The sequence below is a fragment of the Aquarana catesbeiana genome, linkage group LG06 (assembly GCF_042186555.1).
Source record: "Aquarana catesbeiana isolate 2022-GZ linkage group LG06, ASM4218655v1, whole genome shotgun sequence".
NCBI lineage: Eukaryota > Metazoa > Chordata > Amphibia > Anura > Ranidae > Aquarana > Aquarana catesbeiana.
In genome coordinates, this window is record NC_133329.1 from 387,448,696 (window position 1) to 387,461,097 (window position 12,402).

At 45.1% G+C, this 12,402-nt stretch overlaps 1 protein-coding gene across 1 annotated transcript; it reads right to left on the reverse strand.

The window, feature by feature from the left end:
* Positions 1 to 236: 236 nt before the first annotated feature.
* LOC141147817 (uncharacterized) lies at positions 237 to 10,887 on the reverse strand. The gene is made up of 2 exons (XM_073634989.1): positions 10,255 to 10,887; positions 237 to 1,866 (listed from the first exon to the last, which is right to left on the reverse strand). Exons 1-2 carry the CDS (start codon positions 10,845 to 10,847, stop codon positions 1,848 to 1,850), a joined length of 612 nt encoding a protein of 203 aa, XP_073491090.1. The 5' UTR covers positions 10,848 to 10,887; the 3' UTR covers positions 237 to 1,847.
* Between the last annotated feature and the right edge of the window lie 1,515 nt (positions 10,888 to 12,402).

Consider the following 12,402-nt stretch of genomic DNA (forward strand, 5'->3'; position numbering starts at 1 on the left):
TATTGAACCCCATGGACTAAGACTGGGATCACATTAAAGCTCATGGGTGTGTAAAGGCAGGCGTCCCAATACTTTTGACAATATAGTGTGTATATACAGTTGCAATAAAAAGTATGTGAACCCTTTTGGAATGATATGGATTTCTGCACAAATTGGTCATAAAATGTGATCTGGTCTTCATCTAAGTCACAACAATAGACAATCACAGTCTGCTTAAACTAATAACACACAAAGAATTAAATGTTACCATGTTTTTATTGAACACACCATGTAAACATTCACAGTGCAGGTGGGAAAAGTATGTGAACCCCTAGACTAATGAGATCTCCAAGAGCTAATTGGAGTGAGGTGTCAGTCAACTGGAGTCCAATCAATGTGATGAGATTGGAGGTTTTGGTTACAGCTGCCCTGCCCTATAAAAAACACACACCAGTTCTGGGTTTGCTTTTCACAAGAAGCATTGCCTGATGTGAATGATGCCTCACACAAAAGAGCTCTCAGAAGGCCTATGATTAAAAATTGTTGACTTGCATAAAGCTGGGAAGGGTTATAAATGTATCTCCAAAAGCCTTGCTGTTCATCAGTCCACGGTAAGACAAATTGTCTATAAATGGAGAAAGTTCAGCACTGCTGCTACTCTCCCTAGGAGTGAGCGTCCTGTAAAGACGACTGCAAGAGCACAGCGCAGACTGCTCAGTGAGGTGAAGAAGAATCCTAGAGTGTCAGCTAAAGACTTACAAAAGTCTCTGGCATATGCTAACATCCCTGTTAGCGAATCTACGATACGTAAAACACTAAACAAGAATGGATTTCATGGGAGGGTACCACAGAGGAAGCCACTGCTGTCAAAAAAAAACATTGCTGCACGTTTACGGTTTGCACAAGAGCACCTGGATGTTCCACAGCAGTACTGGCAAAATATTCTGTGGACAGATGAAACCAAAGTTGAGTTGTTTGGAAGAAACACACAACACTATATGTGGAGAAAAAGAGGCACAGCACACAGCACACAACACATCAAAACCTCATCCCAACTGTGAAGTATGGTGGTGGGGGCATCATGTTTGGGGCTGATATGCTGCGTCAGGGCCTGGACGGATTGCTATCATCGAAGGAAAAATGAATTCCCAAGTTTATCAGACATTTTGCAGGAGAACTTAAGGCCATCTGTCCACCAGCTGAAGCTCAACAGAAGATGGGTGTTGCAACAGGACAAAGACCCAAAGCATAGAAGTAAATCAACAGAATGGCTTAAACAGAAGAAAATACTCCTTCTGGAGTGGCCCAGTCAGAGTCCTGACCTCAACCCGATTGAGATGCTGTGGCATGACCTCAAGAAACAATTCACACCAGACATCCCAAGAATATTGCTGAACTGAAACAGTTCTGTAAAGAGGAATGGTCAAGAATTACTCCTGACTGTTGTGCACGTCTGATCTGCAACTACAGGAAACGTTTGGTTGAAGTTGTTGCTGCCAAATGAGGTTCAACCAGTTATTAAATCCAAGGGAGAACTGACCACACTTTGCTCCCATGCCTAGTGTGGTCAGTTTTTAATAGAAAAGCAGAGGGACGGGTAGGAACACTAGGGATTTCATAAAAAGGAAGCAATGCATAGAGAACAGGAGACTTTCTCATATAAGTACATGGTGCAGCAGCCACATATCAGGAATATGAAATGTTGGGTTTATATATTCTTTAATGAAGAATGAATATTCGTCTCTCCACCTTCACCACTTCTTGTACTTCACCTCCAACATAATAATCCTCCAACTGATGGAAATTTGATCCCTGATGTGTCCAGTGCAAAACTTCCCCCTGGCTGGACTGTGATTGGTCACACAGTTTTACAGGAGAGGTGACTTTCTGTGGATAAACATTGGAAAAAAATTTTAACAATACAAATAAAATGTAAAATAAATATTCATCCTGTAAAGGAATCTGTACTTTAAAAACATATTAGCTATATTTATTACCTTTTCCTTTTATTTTTTCTGTTGCTTTAGGAGCCTAGACCACATGTGGCAAACACTGAATCCAGCCTGCCAGGCCTTGTAATGTGGCCCTCACAGAGGCCATCAGCCGCCACCGCCTGCTCTCACCATTTGTGACAGAGGCTCTTGGATCCCTGCAGGCACTCACAGTGGGGGGCACAGGGGGGCATGGCGGGGTCAGATCCAGACATCCCAACCTGCAAAAACTCATTTCAGGAAGGTGGCGCTTTTTTTTCATAATGCTTTTTGGGGGGAGGGGGTTGGGGCAGTGGACAGTGTTGGTTGGGCAGGGGAGAGTGGTGTCAGTAGTTTATTTTATTTTTTTACACTTTTTCATTTTTTAGAATTTTTTTACAATATTTTTTGGGGGGCTTTGGTGCGATGTTAGGGGTCTAAACAGACCCCTGACATCTCCCCCTTGAGACAGACAAAGGGACTGAGAACACATTCCCCAGTCCCTTTTTCAGCACTGAAGATGAATGAACAGGAGACAGCGGCTCCTATTCATTCATAAACTGAGCAGAGTATACACAGTTTACTCTGCTCAGCAATCACAGGACACAGGAGCAATTTCGCTCACTGTGTCCTATTACTAGTTCCCCCCCGCAGCTGGTGGGAGAGGAGAGGAGGGGAGCCGGCTGCGGGGGACGAGGGGGGGGCGGAAGAGAACAGGGGGTCGGCTTAGCTGGACATGGAGGGGGCCGGGGGAGGAGTACACAGAGCAGCTGGGGATGATCGGTGCGACTGGAAGGACAGCTGTGATCACCGATCTCCCTGTATAGCGTTTTAGCCGTCAGCCGCGGGAGGGAGAGAAGGAGAAGTGGCTGTCAGCTAAAAATCTATACAAAGGAGATCAGTGTTCACAGCTGATCCCCACCGCACCGATCATTCCCAGGAGAACGTGAGGCGCTTGCGGGTTTACGGGAGTTTCCCGCACCTTCCGGGAGACTTGAGATGTCTGCAGATCTGACAGAACAATCTCCCTTTAAGGCGGCAGCACTGGATTCACTGGTACTGGAGTTAAATACTGTACACAGATCCACCTAGGAGGGCCCACTTTAATATTGGTTGGACCCTGGGCAAACATCCCCCCCCCCACACTCTGATTCATACATTAAATAGCAGCTAGACACAAAATCAGGCCGGGCAAAAAGAACATTAATCAGAGAAGCAGCCAGCCGCAGAGATCCACAGCTCAGGTGGGAGAATCTGTCCACAGGACAACTATTAGTCGTGCACTCCACAAATCTGTCCTTTATGGAAGAATGGCAAGAAGAAAGACATTGGTGAAAGAAAGCCATAAGAAGTCTTGTTTGCAGTTTGCGAGAAGCCATGTGGGGGAGACAGCAAACATGTGGAAGAAGGTGTTCTGATCAGATGAGACTAAAATGGAAGTTTTTGACCTAAAAGAAAAATGTTATGTGTGGTGGAAAACTAACACTGCACATCACCCTGAACACACCATCCCTACCGTGAAACATGGTGGTGGCAGCATCATGTTGTGGCGATGCTTTTCTTCAGCAGGGACAGGGAAGCTGGTCAGAGTTGATGGGAAGATGGATGGAGCCAAATGCAGTACAAGCGGCTAAACAGCCACTATGATTGTTCTTACGGTGTAGGGAATCGCCAGCAGAAAAAGAAGAAATCTGAATGATGGGTGCAGCTGCACCCATCATTCAGATATCTCCACTCAAATTCCAGGACGTTATATGATGGTCTTGGGCGGGAAGTGGTTAATGTGGTTTCAAAGTCAGTGAATACAATTACCAAGGTATAATACACAGTGTCAATGTTTTTTTAACTACTTTCTGACCAGTCGCCGCAGTTGCACAGCTGCGTGAATCGCCTTCATGGTCAGTCGGCTCTTCAAAGCTCTATAGCAGGCGCATGCGTATGCACCCGCAGTGTATCCCCGGAGCCGATGTGCATGGCTGGCAGGCACGATCGCTGCAGGTCACCCGCAATCGCGGGCACGAGAGCTAGAACTGGGATTTGTGTGTGTAAACACACAAATCCCGGTTCTGACAGGGGAGGAGAAACAGATCGTCTGTTCTGACTAAGTAGGAACAACAATCTGGCTCCTCCTCTAGTCAGTCCTATCCCCTCACAGTTAGAACACACCTAGGGAACCCCTTGATCGCCCCTAGTGTTAACCCTTTCCCTGCAAGTGACATTTACGCAGTAATAAGTGGCTTTTTATAGCACTGATCGCTGTATAAATGTCAGTGGTCCCAAAAAAGTGTCAAAATTGTTCGATCTGTCAGCCACAATGTCGCATTCGCGCTAAAAATCGCAGATCGCCGCCATTACTAGTAAAAAAATAATAATAAAAAGGCCATAAAGCTATCCCCTATATTGTAGACTCTATAACTTTTGCGCAAACGAAAGAAAGCTCTATTTGTGGGAAAAAAAGGACATAAATTTTGTTTGGGTACAATGTTGCACAACCGCGCAATTGTTAGTTAAAGCGACGCAGTGCCGTATCACAAAAAATGGCCTGGTCATTAAGGAGGGAAATCCTTCCGGGGCTGAAGTGAATAAATAGCTACCTTATTTCAGAGTGCTGCTGTGCGGTCACGTGACCTGCCGTTGCTCTCCTCCCACGATCCAAAGACTACTCCAGGAGGGGCTGAGTTTCCCCTCTGATGTCAGCCGGGAGGTCACATGACCGCTGTGCTGTCTGCTCAGCCCCTCCCACTATAGTCCTTAGATTGGAGGAAGAGAGCGGCAGGAGATCATTGGACTGCACAGCAGTGCTCTGAAATAAGCTAGCAACAACATTTTAAAAAACATCGAGACATGTGTATTGTGTATTATACCTTGTTATAACAGAGGAGCTTGCAGTAATTTTACTGACTTTACAACCACATTAACCACTTCCTGCCCAAGACCATCATATGACGACCATACTGCCACACAAAATAGCGACCGGAGGGGAGGAGTGAGTTTGGAGATCTTCACACACTAAGAACTGACAGGCAGGGAGGGAGGGGGAGAGAGGAGAGACTCTAACAGAATGGGATGATGGAGGCACGTAAACTGACCATGGTATTATGGATCAGCAGCCATGATTACCGTGGTCAGGTCACATAGGGGACACAAGAACAGGCAGGATCAGCCAGATATTTTACAGCATTTTTTTTCTAAGGTTATGACCTCTTTAAGAAAAGGTTACACACACAGTTGAATAGCTCAGAGGAGGGACATACTTTATCTCTCTCTTCTTGTAGAGGCAACACTAAGTTATGCATGTGGATGGTGCTGGACTTTATAACTAGAAAGCCTGTCATGCTCCCTACAATAAACTGTTGCATAAAATAAAGATTTTATTCAAAAAATTTGAAATGTGATATACAGTGCCTTGCAAAAGTATTCACCCCCCTTGGCATTTTTAGTGTTTTGTTGCCTCACAACCTGGAATTAACATGGATTGTTTGAGTATTTGCATCATTTAATTTACAGAACATGCCCAAAACTTTGAAGATGTTTTTTTTTTTTTATTGTGAAGCAAACAATGAATAGGACAGAATAACAGAAAAAGTTAATGTGCATAACTATTCACTCCCCTAAAGTTAATACTTTGTAGAGGCACCTTTTGCGGCTATCACAGCTCCAAGTGGCTTTGGATAAGTCTCTATGAGCTTGCCACATCTTACCACTGGGATTTTTGCCCATTCCTCCTTGCAAAACTGCTCGAGCTCCTTCAAGTTGGATGGTTTGCGCTTGTGAACAGCAATCTTTAAGTCTGACCACAGATTTTCTATTGGATTGAGGTCTGGGCTTTAACTAGGCCAGTGGTTCTCAACCTGGGGGTCGAATGACGATTTGCCAGGGGTCACCGAATCCTGGGCTGTTCCTGTAGCCTGCACTGCTCTCCCAGCCTTTTTGCAGCCACTCAGCAGGTCTGTCCCTGGAGCCTGTGGCCGCCAAGCTGGGATGTTCCTGGAGCCCGCGGCCACCCACTCAGCCTCTTCCCAGCCGCTCATTCAGTTCACAGCATGGCTGGGAGGCGGAGACTAGAGGTCAGATGACAGGTAAGGAATGTGAAGTGGGCTGGAGGAGACCCTATCTCCTGATTTCGGCATCGGTGTCACTGCTTCGAGACACCACAGAGCTGGAGACACAGTGAAGCCAGAGACACAGTGAGTAACACTACCTGTGATTAGAGTTGCCATTAAAATCCCCACAACAGTTCTCAGATGACCTTGATCAAGAGCACCTAAGTTGGCTGATCAGAACTCCCCCCCACACTGCCACTGATCCCACCCCCCACCAGCACCGCCACTCATCCCATTCCAACCCACTCCCGCCCCCCACCAAGGAGTAAGAGAAGGAATAAAAATAGAGAATACATGGAAGGGAGAGGAAAAGAGGGGAAGGAACAAAGAAAAAGGGAGAGAAAGAATAAGAGAAAGAACAAGAAAGACGGCTAGAGAGAGGGATGGGGGAAAAAAACAAGAATTAGGATAGAGAGAGATAAAAGGGAAAGAAAGGAGAACAAAGAGAGAGTGGTACATCCTAAAATGTACCATAATACTGTACGAGTGGAAGGGACTCAGGGAGTGCTAAATGTCCGTGGGTTAGGGGCGCAAATTACTTGTCTTGCCTTGGGCGCTCACAACCTATGCTACAAACATTTTACTGATAGGGGTCCCCACAACTTGGAACATTTTATCAAGGGGTCACGGCACTAGTAAGGTTGAGAACCACTGAACTAGGCCATTCCAACACATTTACATGTTTCCTCTTAAACCACTCAAGTGTTGCTTTAGCAGTGTGTTTTGGGTCATTACCCTGCTGGAAAGTGAACCTCTGTCCTAGCCTCAAATCACACACAGAGTGGTACAGGTTTTGTTCAAGAATATCCCTGTATTTAGCACCATCCATCTTTCCCTCAACTCTGACCAGTTTCCCAGTCCTGATTGCTGAAAAACATCCCCACAGCATGATGGCATGATGCTGCCACCACCATGTTTCACTGTGGCGATGGTGTTCTTTGGGTGATGTGTTGGGTTTGCGCCAGACATAGCATTTTCTTTGATGGCCAAAAAGTTCACTTTTAGTCTCATCAGACCAGAGCACCTTCCTCCATACATTTTGGGAGTCTCCCACATGCCTTTTTGCAAACTCAAAATGTGCCATTTTGTTTTTTTACTGAAAGTAATGGCTATATTTTGGCCACTCTGCCATAAAGCCCAACTCTATGGAGTGTATGGCTTATTGTCATCCCCTGTACAGATACTGCAGTCTCTGCTGTGGAACTCCCGTGGAGCTGCTGTGCAGCTCCTCCAGGGTTACCTTAGGTCTCTGTGCTGCCTCTCTGATTAATGCCCTCCTTGCCCGGTCCGTGAGTTTTGGTGTGTGCCCGTCTCTTGGCAAGTTTGCTGTTGTGCCATGTTCTGTCCATTTGGTTATGATAGATTTGATGGTGCTCCTAGGGATCATCAAAGATTTGGATTTTTTTTTTTTATAACCTAAACCTGACTTGTACTTCTCAACAACATTGTCCCTTACTTGTGTGGAGAGTTCCTTGGTCTTCATGGCAGTGTTTGGTTAGTGGTGCCTCTTGCTTAGGTGTTGCAGCCTCTGGGGCCTTTCAAAAAGGTGTGTATATGTAATGACAGATCATGTGACACTTAGATTGCACACAGGTGGACATCATTTCTATTACTAATTATGTGACTTCTGAAGGTAATTGGTTGCAACAGAGCTTTTTATGGGCTTCATAACAAAGGGGGTGAATACACACACACATGCCAATTATCAGTTTTTTATTTCTGAAAAATAGTTTTATGTTGGGGACCAAACAGACACAAGCTAGCTTGGAATTCCCCTAAAAACCCTACCTCTTCAGGGGGGGCAGCCCTCCCGGACCTCCACGCATATTACATAGCTGCACAGCTATCAGATTTTTATCACATCCACAAAACAGATAAAATCAGATACCAAACCTTAACATGTAGAAAGCCGAATAATGATACTTATTCCCCTTTACAAGTATTATTTAGAGGTAGGGGTGGCAGGAGGGGGGGAGACGGCCAGAACCCTCCACTGCTTCAACATAAATGCATTTGGGAGATTGCGCTTAAACTGACCGGTGCCGATTTCTTCCACTCACACACACCCCTATGGCACAACCCCCAGCTGAGGGAACTGTCGTCTCTCCCGGGAGCTACCGTATGGGCTGCTAAGGGGATAGTGTTTCTATACCAGGTGATTACCCCGACGGGCGTAAGAAACTTTCAATCACTCAAAGAAGAATTTGAACTACCCTCCCACATGATATTCAGTTATATACAGTTGAGGCATGCTCTTTGAACTCAATTTGTTGACAGATTCCCTAACCCACAAACAATACCACTGGTTGATGTAATTATAGGAGCAGACCCAGCCAAACTGATATCCAATCTAAATAACATATTACGAACACGCTCAGTGGCAAGAATCATAGACACAGCTAAAGTGAGATGGGAGGAGGACATAGGCCCAGTGGATGACTCTGACTGGGATGAGGTATTAGAAAACTCTAAGAAGGTTTCGCCTAGGCTCTCTGAGCGCCTGACTCAGCTGTATGTAATACATAAATCCTATCTCACACCGACAAGAATAGCCAAATTCTCTCTGAATCAAAACCCAAAGTGTCCAAGGTGTTCGGGCAGGCCATGCTCATTTTTAACCTAATTTGGACATGCCCAGATATCCAAAATTACTGGGCACAAATCATTAAATTTTTACATGATCACATGGGTTCGCCCGTACAGCTGGATCCCAGACCATGTATATTGGGGTTGTTCCCGGACGTCACCATTGACAAGTTTCAACTACCTTCCTTTACGAAACTCTTCTGCGCCAGAAAGTTAGTCGCTAAACACTGGATGAGGGCCATCCCTCCCACAATCCAGGCCTGGATTGGTGAAATAAATATGTCCATACTATATGAGAAGGTTATATATCGCCGTAGGGGATGTCCGGCCAAGTACAACAAGATTTGGGATAGGTGGCTTGACAACATAGACACATGTATAGAGTAGCCAATTGTGACTGACTGTACACGGGGGGGGGGAAAGGGTCACCCCAAGTTGCATGATTTCGCTACACCATAAAATACGCTGATTTTGTGCCTAGGAGTCTCTGTAATAGGGAAAGGAAATCTATTGTGCCAATTACTATAATACTTCAATGGAAGTAACAATAGATTGTAGACTTCAGTGTAAAATGTGGACGATGTATCTGTTTACGGAAATTGTATATCCTTTTTGAAGTGTTGTACCATATATACCATGTATGCTACGAATAAACATGTTCTTTTAAAAAAAAAAAAAAATAGTTTTATGTATATATTTTTCTAATTTTACTTCACCAACTTAGACTATTGTGTTCTGATCCATCACATATAATTCAGATTAAAAAACATTGAACTAAAGGCTGTAATGTAACAAAATAGGTAAAAAGCCAAGGGGGATGAATACTTTTGTAAGGCACTGTAGCAGTGGCATTTGTCTTCAGAATTCAACAAGAGCTTTTTTGTTAACAAAACATAGTGGATCCCAGCGATAACGCGTTTCCACCCAGAACGGGCCTTAATCAATGTCCTATGCCATTATAAGTTAGAGAACTAGGAATGTGCACGTGCCAGTTTTTAGTTCTTTGACATCGCTTTCAAACTGATAAAATAGACAAAATTATAGTCTAGGTATCAAAGCTTCAATGATCACTGATCGCAAAAGGCTTACAGTGTGTATAGAGGCTGAAGGTTTTTTTACCTTCGTGCATTCTATGCACGAAGGTAAAAAAACCTTCTGTGGGCAGCGCCCCTCCAACCCCCCCCCAATCCTTACCTGAGTCCCCTCCGATCCAGCTATATTCACGATAGCCTCGGCTGTATGGGGAATCTCCCTCCTCATTGGCTGAGACTGCAGCGGGAGGTCATTGGCTCCCATTGCTGTAAATCACAGCCAGTGAGCCAATGGGGAGAGAGTGGGGGGTGGGGCTGACCCGCAGCGCTATGTGTCTTATGGACACATAAATCAGCGGTTCAGGAGCGAGTACACAGAGGGGCAAGTGGCTTTCTCTGGGGGCACTGCTCAAGAAGGAGGAGGAAGGAGCGCCGGCGGGGGACCCGAGAAGAACAGGATTGCGGTTGTTCTGTGCAAAACCATTGCACAGAGTAGGTAAGTATAATATGTTATTTAAAAAAAAAAAACTATGCTTTAGTATCACTTTAAATCATACAGAATAATTTGTTTCATTAGACACGTACCTCCGGTACCTCATTGTAGATTCCTTGCACACAGTGTCCTGGGATGTCTCCCTACAGCAGGAATAGGTCCCATTTGTGTAGGTCTTCGTGTGCTTCATGTGAACGTGAAATGCCATTTCAATGTCCCAAACAGAAACAGGACACAGCTTGTATTGTTGAGATGCTTTCACTTTTTCTTTGTTCTTCTCAATGGTGTGTCCATAGCCCAGAAGGTGTGAGACTTCATGGATAAGGGTCATCGGTTGTGACCAAGTCTCTTGCTGCTTCCAAAATAGTGGACACAGGTAGATGACTCCTGTCTCTGTCGTTGAATGCACATATGCAACTGTGCCTTCTAGTGCTTCTCCTCTTTTAAACACCACTTTTTGCAGATGACTGATCAGTTCCTTTACTAGATCTGTGCTGATTAATGTGGAGGATTTTAACTCCTTCTGATCTCTAAACTCTTCTGGATCATCCACCAGCAAGCTGGCCTTCTTCTTCAGAGCGTCATTGAGGATATTAAGGGCTCGTTGTTTAGCTTTGTTGGCCTGTTTTTTCTCCTCTTCAGTAAGAAAAGCTAAATTAAAGATTGAAAGTAACCAGTCCAGCATTGTTCTGGGTTGTCCTCTGCTCACTCTAATCTCTCCTTTCAGTTTCAGCTCCTTTATATACTGCACGTGATAAAGACTCATCCATTGGAAATTCCATTTTCATAGTGTTAATGATTATGTGTAAAATGATACAACCACCTTTCACTTTTGCATTGCTTTCTGTGAAAACTTTAAATGCCATTTGAATGACCCTAATGGAAACAGGACACAACTTGTATTGTTGAGATGCTTTAACTTTTTCGTTGTTCTCCTCAATGGTGTGTCCCTAGCCCAGAAGGTGTGAGACTTCATGGATAAGGGTCATTGGTTGTGACCAAGTCTCTTGCTGCTTCCAAAATGGTGGACACAGATACTTGACTCCTGTCTCTATCGTTGGATACACATATGCATTTGTGCCTTCTGGTGCATTACCTCTTTTAAACACCACTTTTTGCAGATGACTGATCAGTTCCTTTACCAGATCTGTGCTGATTAATGTGGAGGATTTTAACTCCTTCTGATCTCTAAACTCCTCTGGATCATCCACAAGCAGGCTGGCCTTCTTCTTCAGAGCATCATTGAGAATATTCAGGGCTCGTTGTTTAGCTTTGTTGGCCTGTTTATTCTCCTCTTCAGGCTTCATGTACACTGCTGTTGGTAAACGGACATTTAGGAGCAGTTGGGCATTTTTCTAAGCTGCCCCTGAACTCTCCTCTATGTTATATTATCTGTCCATGTACACAGGGTGCCTGTAACAGCCTGTAAACACTGCTAAACGTGGTAACTCGCGTTTAGCAGCGTTTCGCTTACAGACGTTTTTCATTTTAACAATAAGGCGTAGAAGTAATTTTTTACAAATGCTTCTAGACGCAAACGCAGTTAAATGTGGCATGTAAACGCGGCTAAACAGATGTTTTTAACCACTTGACGACCGCCTCACGCCGATTTACGTCGGCAAGGTGGCACGGACAGGCAAAATCACGTACATATACATGATTTGCCTTCCGCGGGTGGGGGGTCCGATCGGACCCCCCCCCCGGTGCCCGAGGCGGTCGTCTTTTGTCCAGCGGCGATCAGAGGTGAGGGGGAGGCCATCCGTTCGTGGCCCCCCCCTCGCGATCGCCGCCGGCCAATCACATAATTTCTTTGCTGCTGTATGCTAAACAGCAGCAAAGGAAATGATGTCATCTCTCCTCGGCTCGGTAATTTCCGTTCCGGCCCGAGGAGAGAAGACAGGTATGTGAGTGCACAACACTACACACACACAGTAGAACATGCCAGGCACACAAAACACCCCGATCCCCCCCCCGATCGCCCCCCGATCCCCCCCCAATCACCCCCCCCCTGTCACAAACTGACACCAGCAGTTTTTTTTTTTTTTTTTTTTTTTCTGATTACTGCATTGGTGTCAGTTTGTGACAGTTACAGTGTTGGGACAGTTAGTATTACCCCCCTGTAGGTCTAGGATACCCCCCTAACCCCCCCTAATAAAGTTTTAACCCCTTGATCACCCCCTGTCACCAGTGTCGCTAAGCGATCATTTTTCTGATCGCTGTATTAGTGTCGCTGGTGACGC

What these genes read in the sequence shown, in the direction of transcription:
- LOC141147817 (XM_073634989.1), bottom strand. Translation starts at nt 10,847, where the DNA reads ATGCTGGACTGGTTACTTTCAATCTTTAATTTAGCTTTTCTTACTGAA.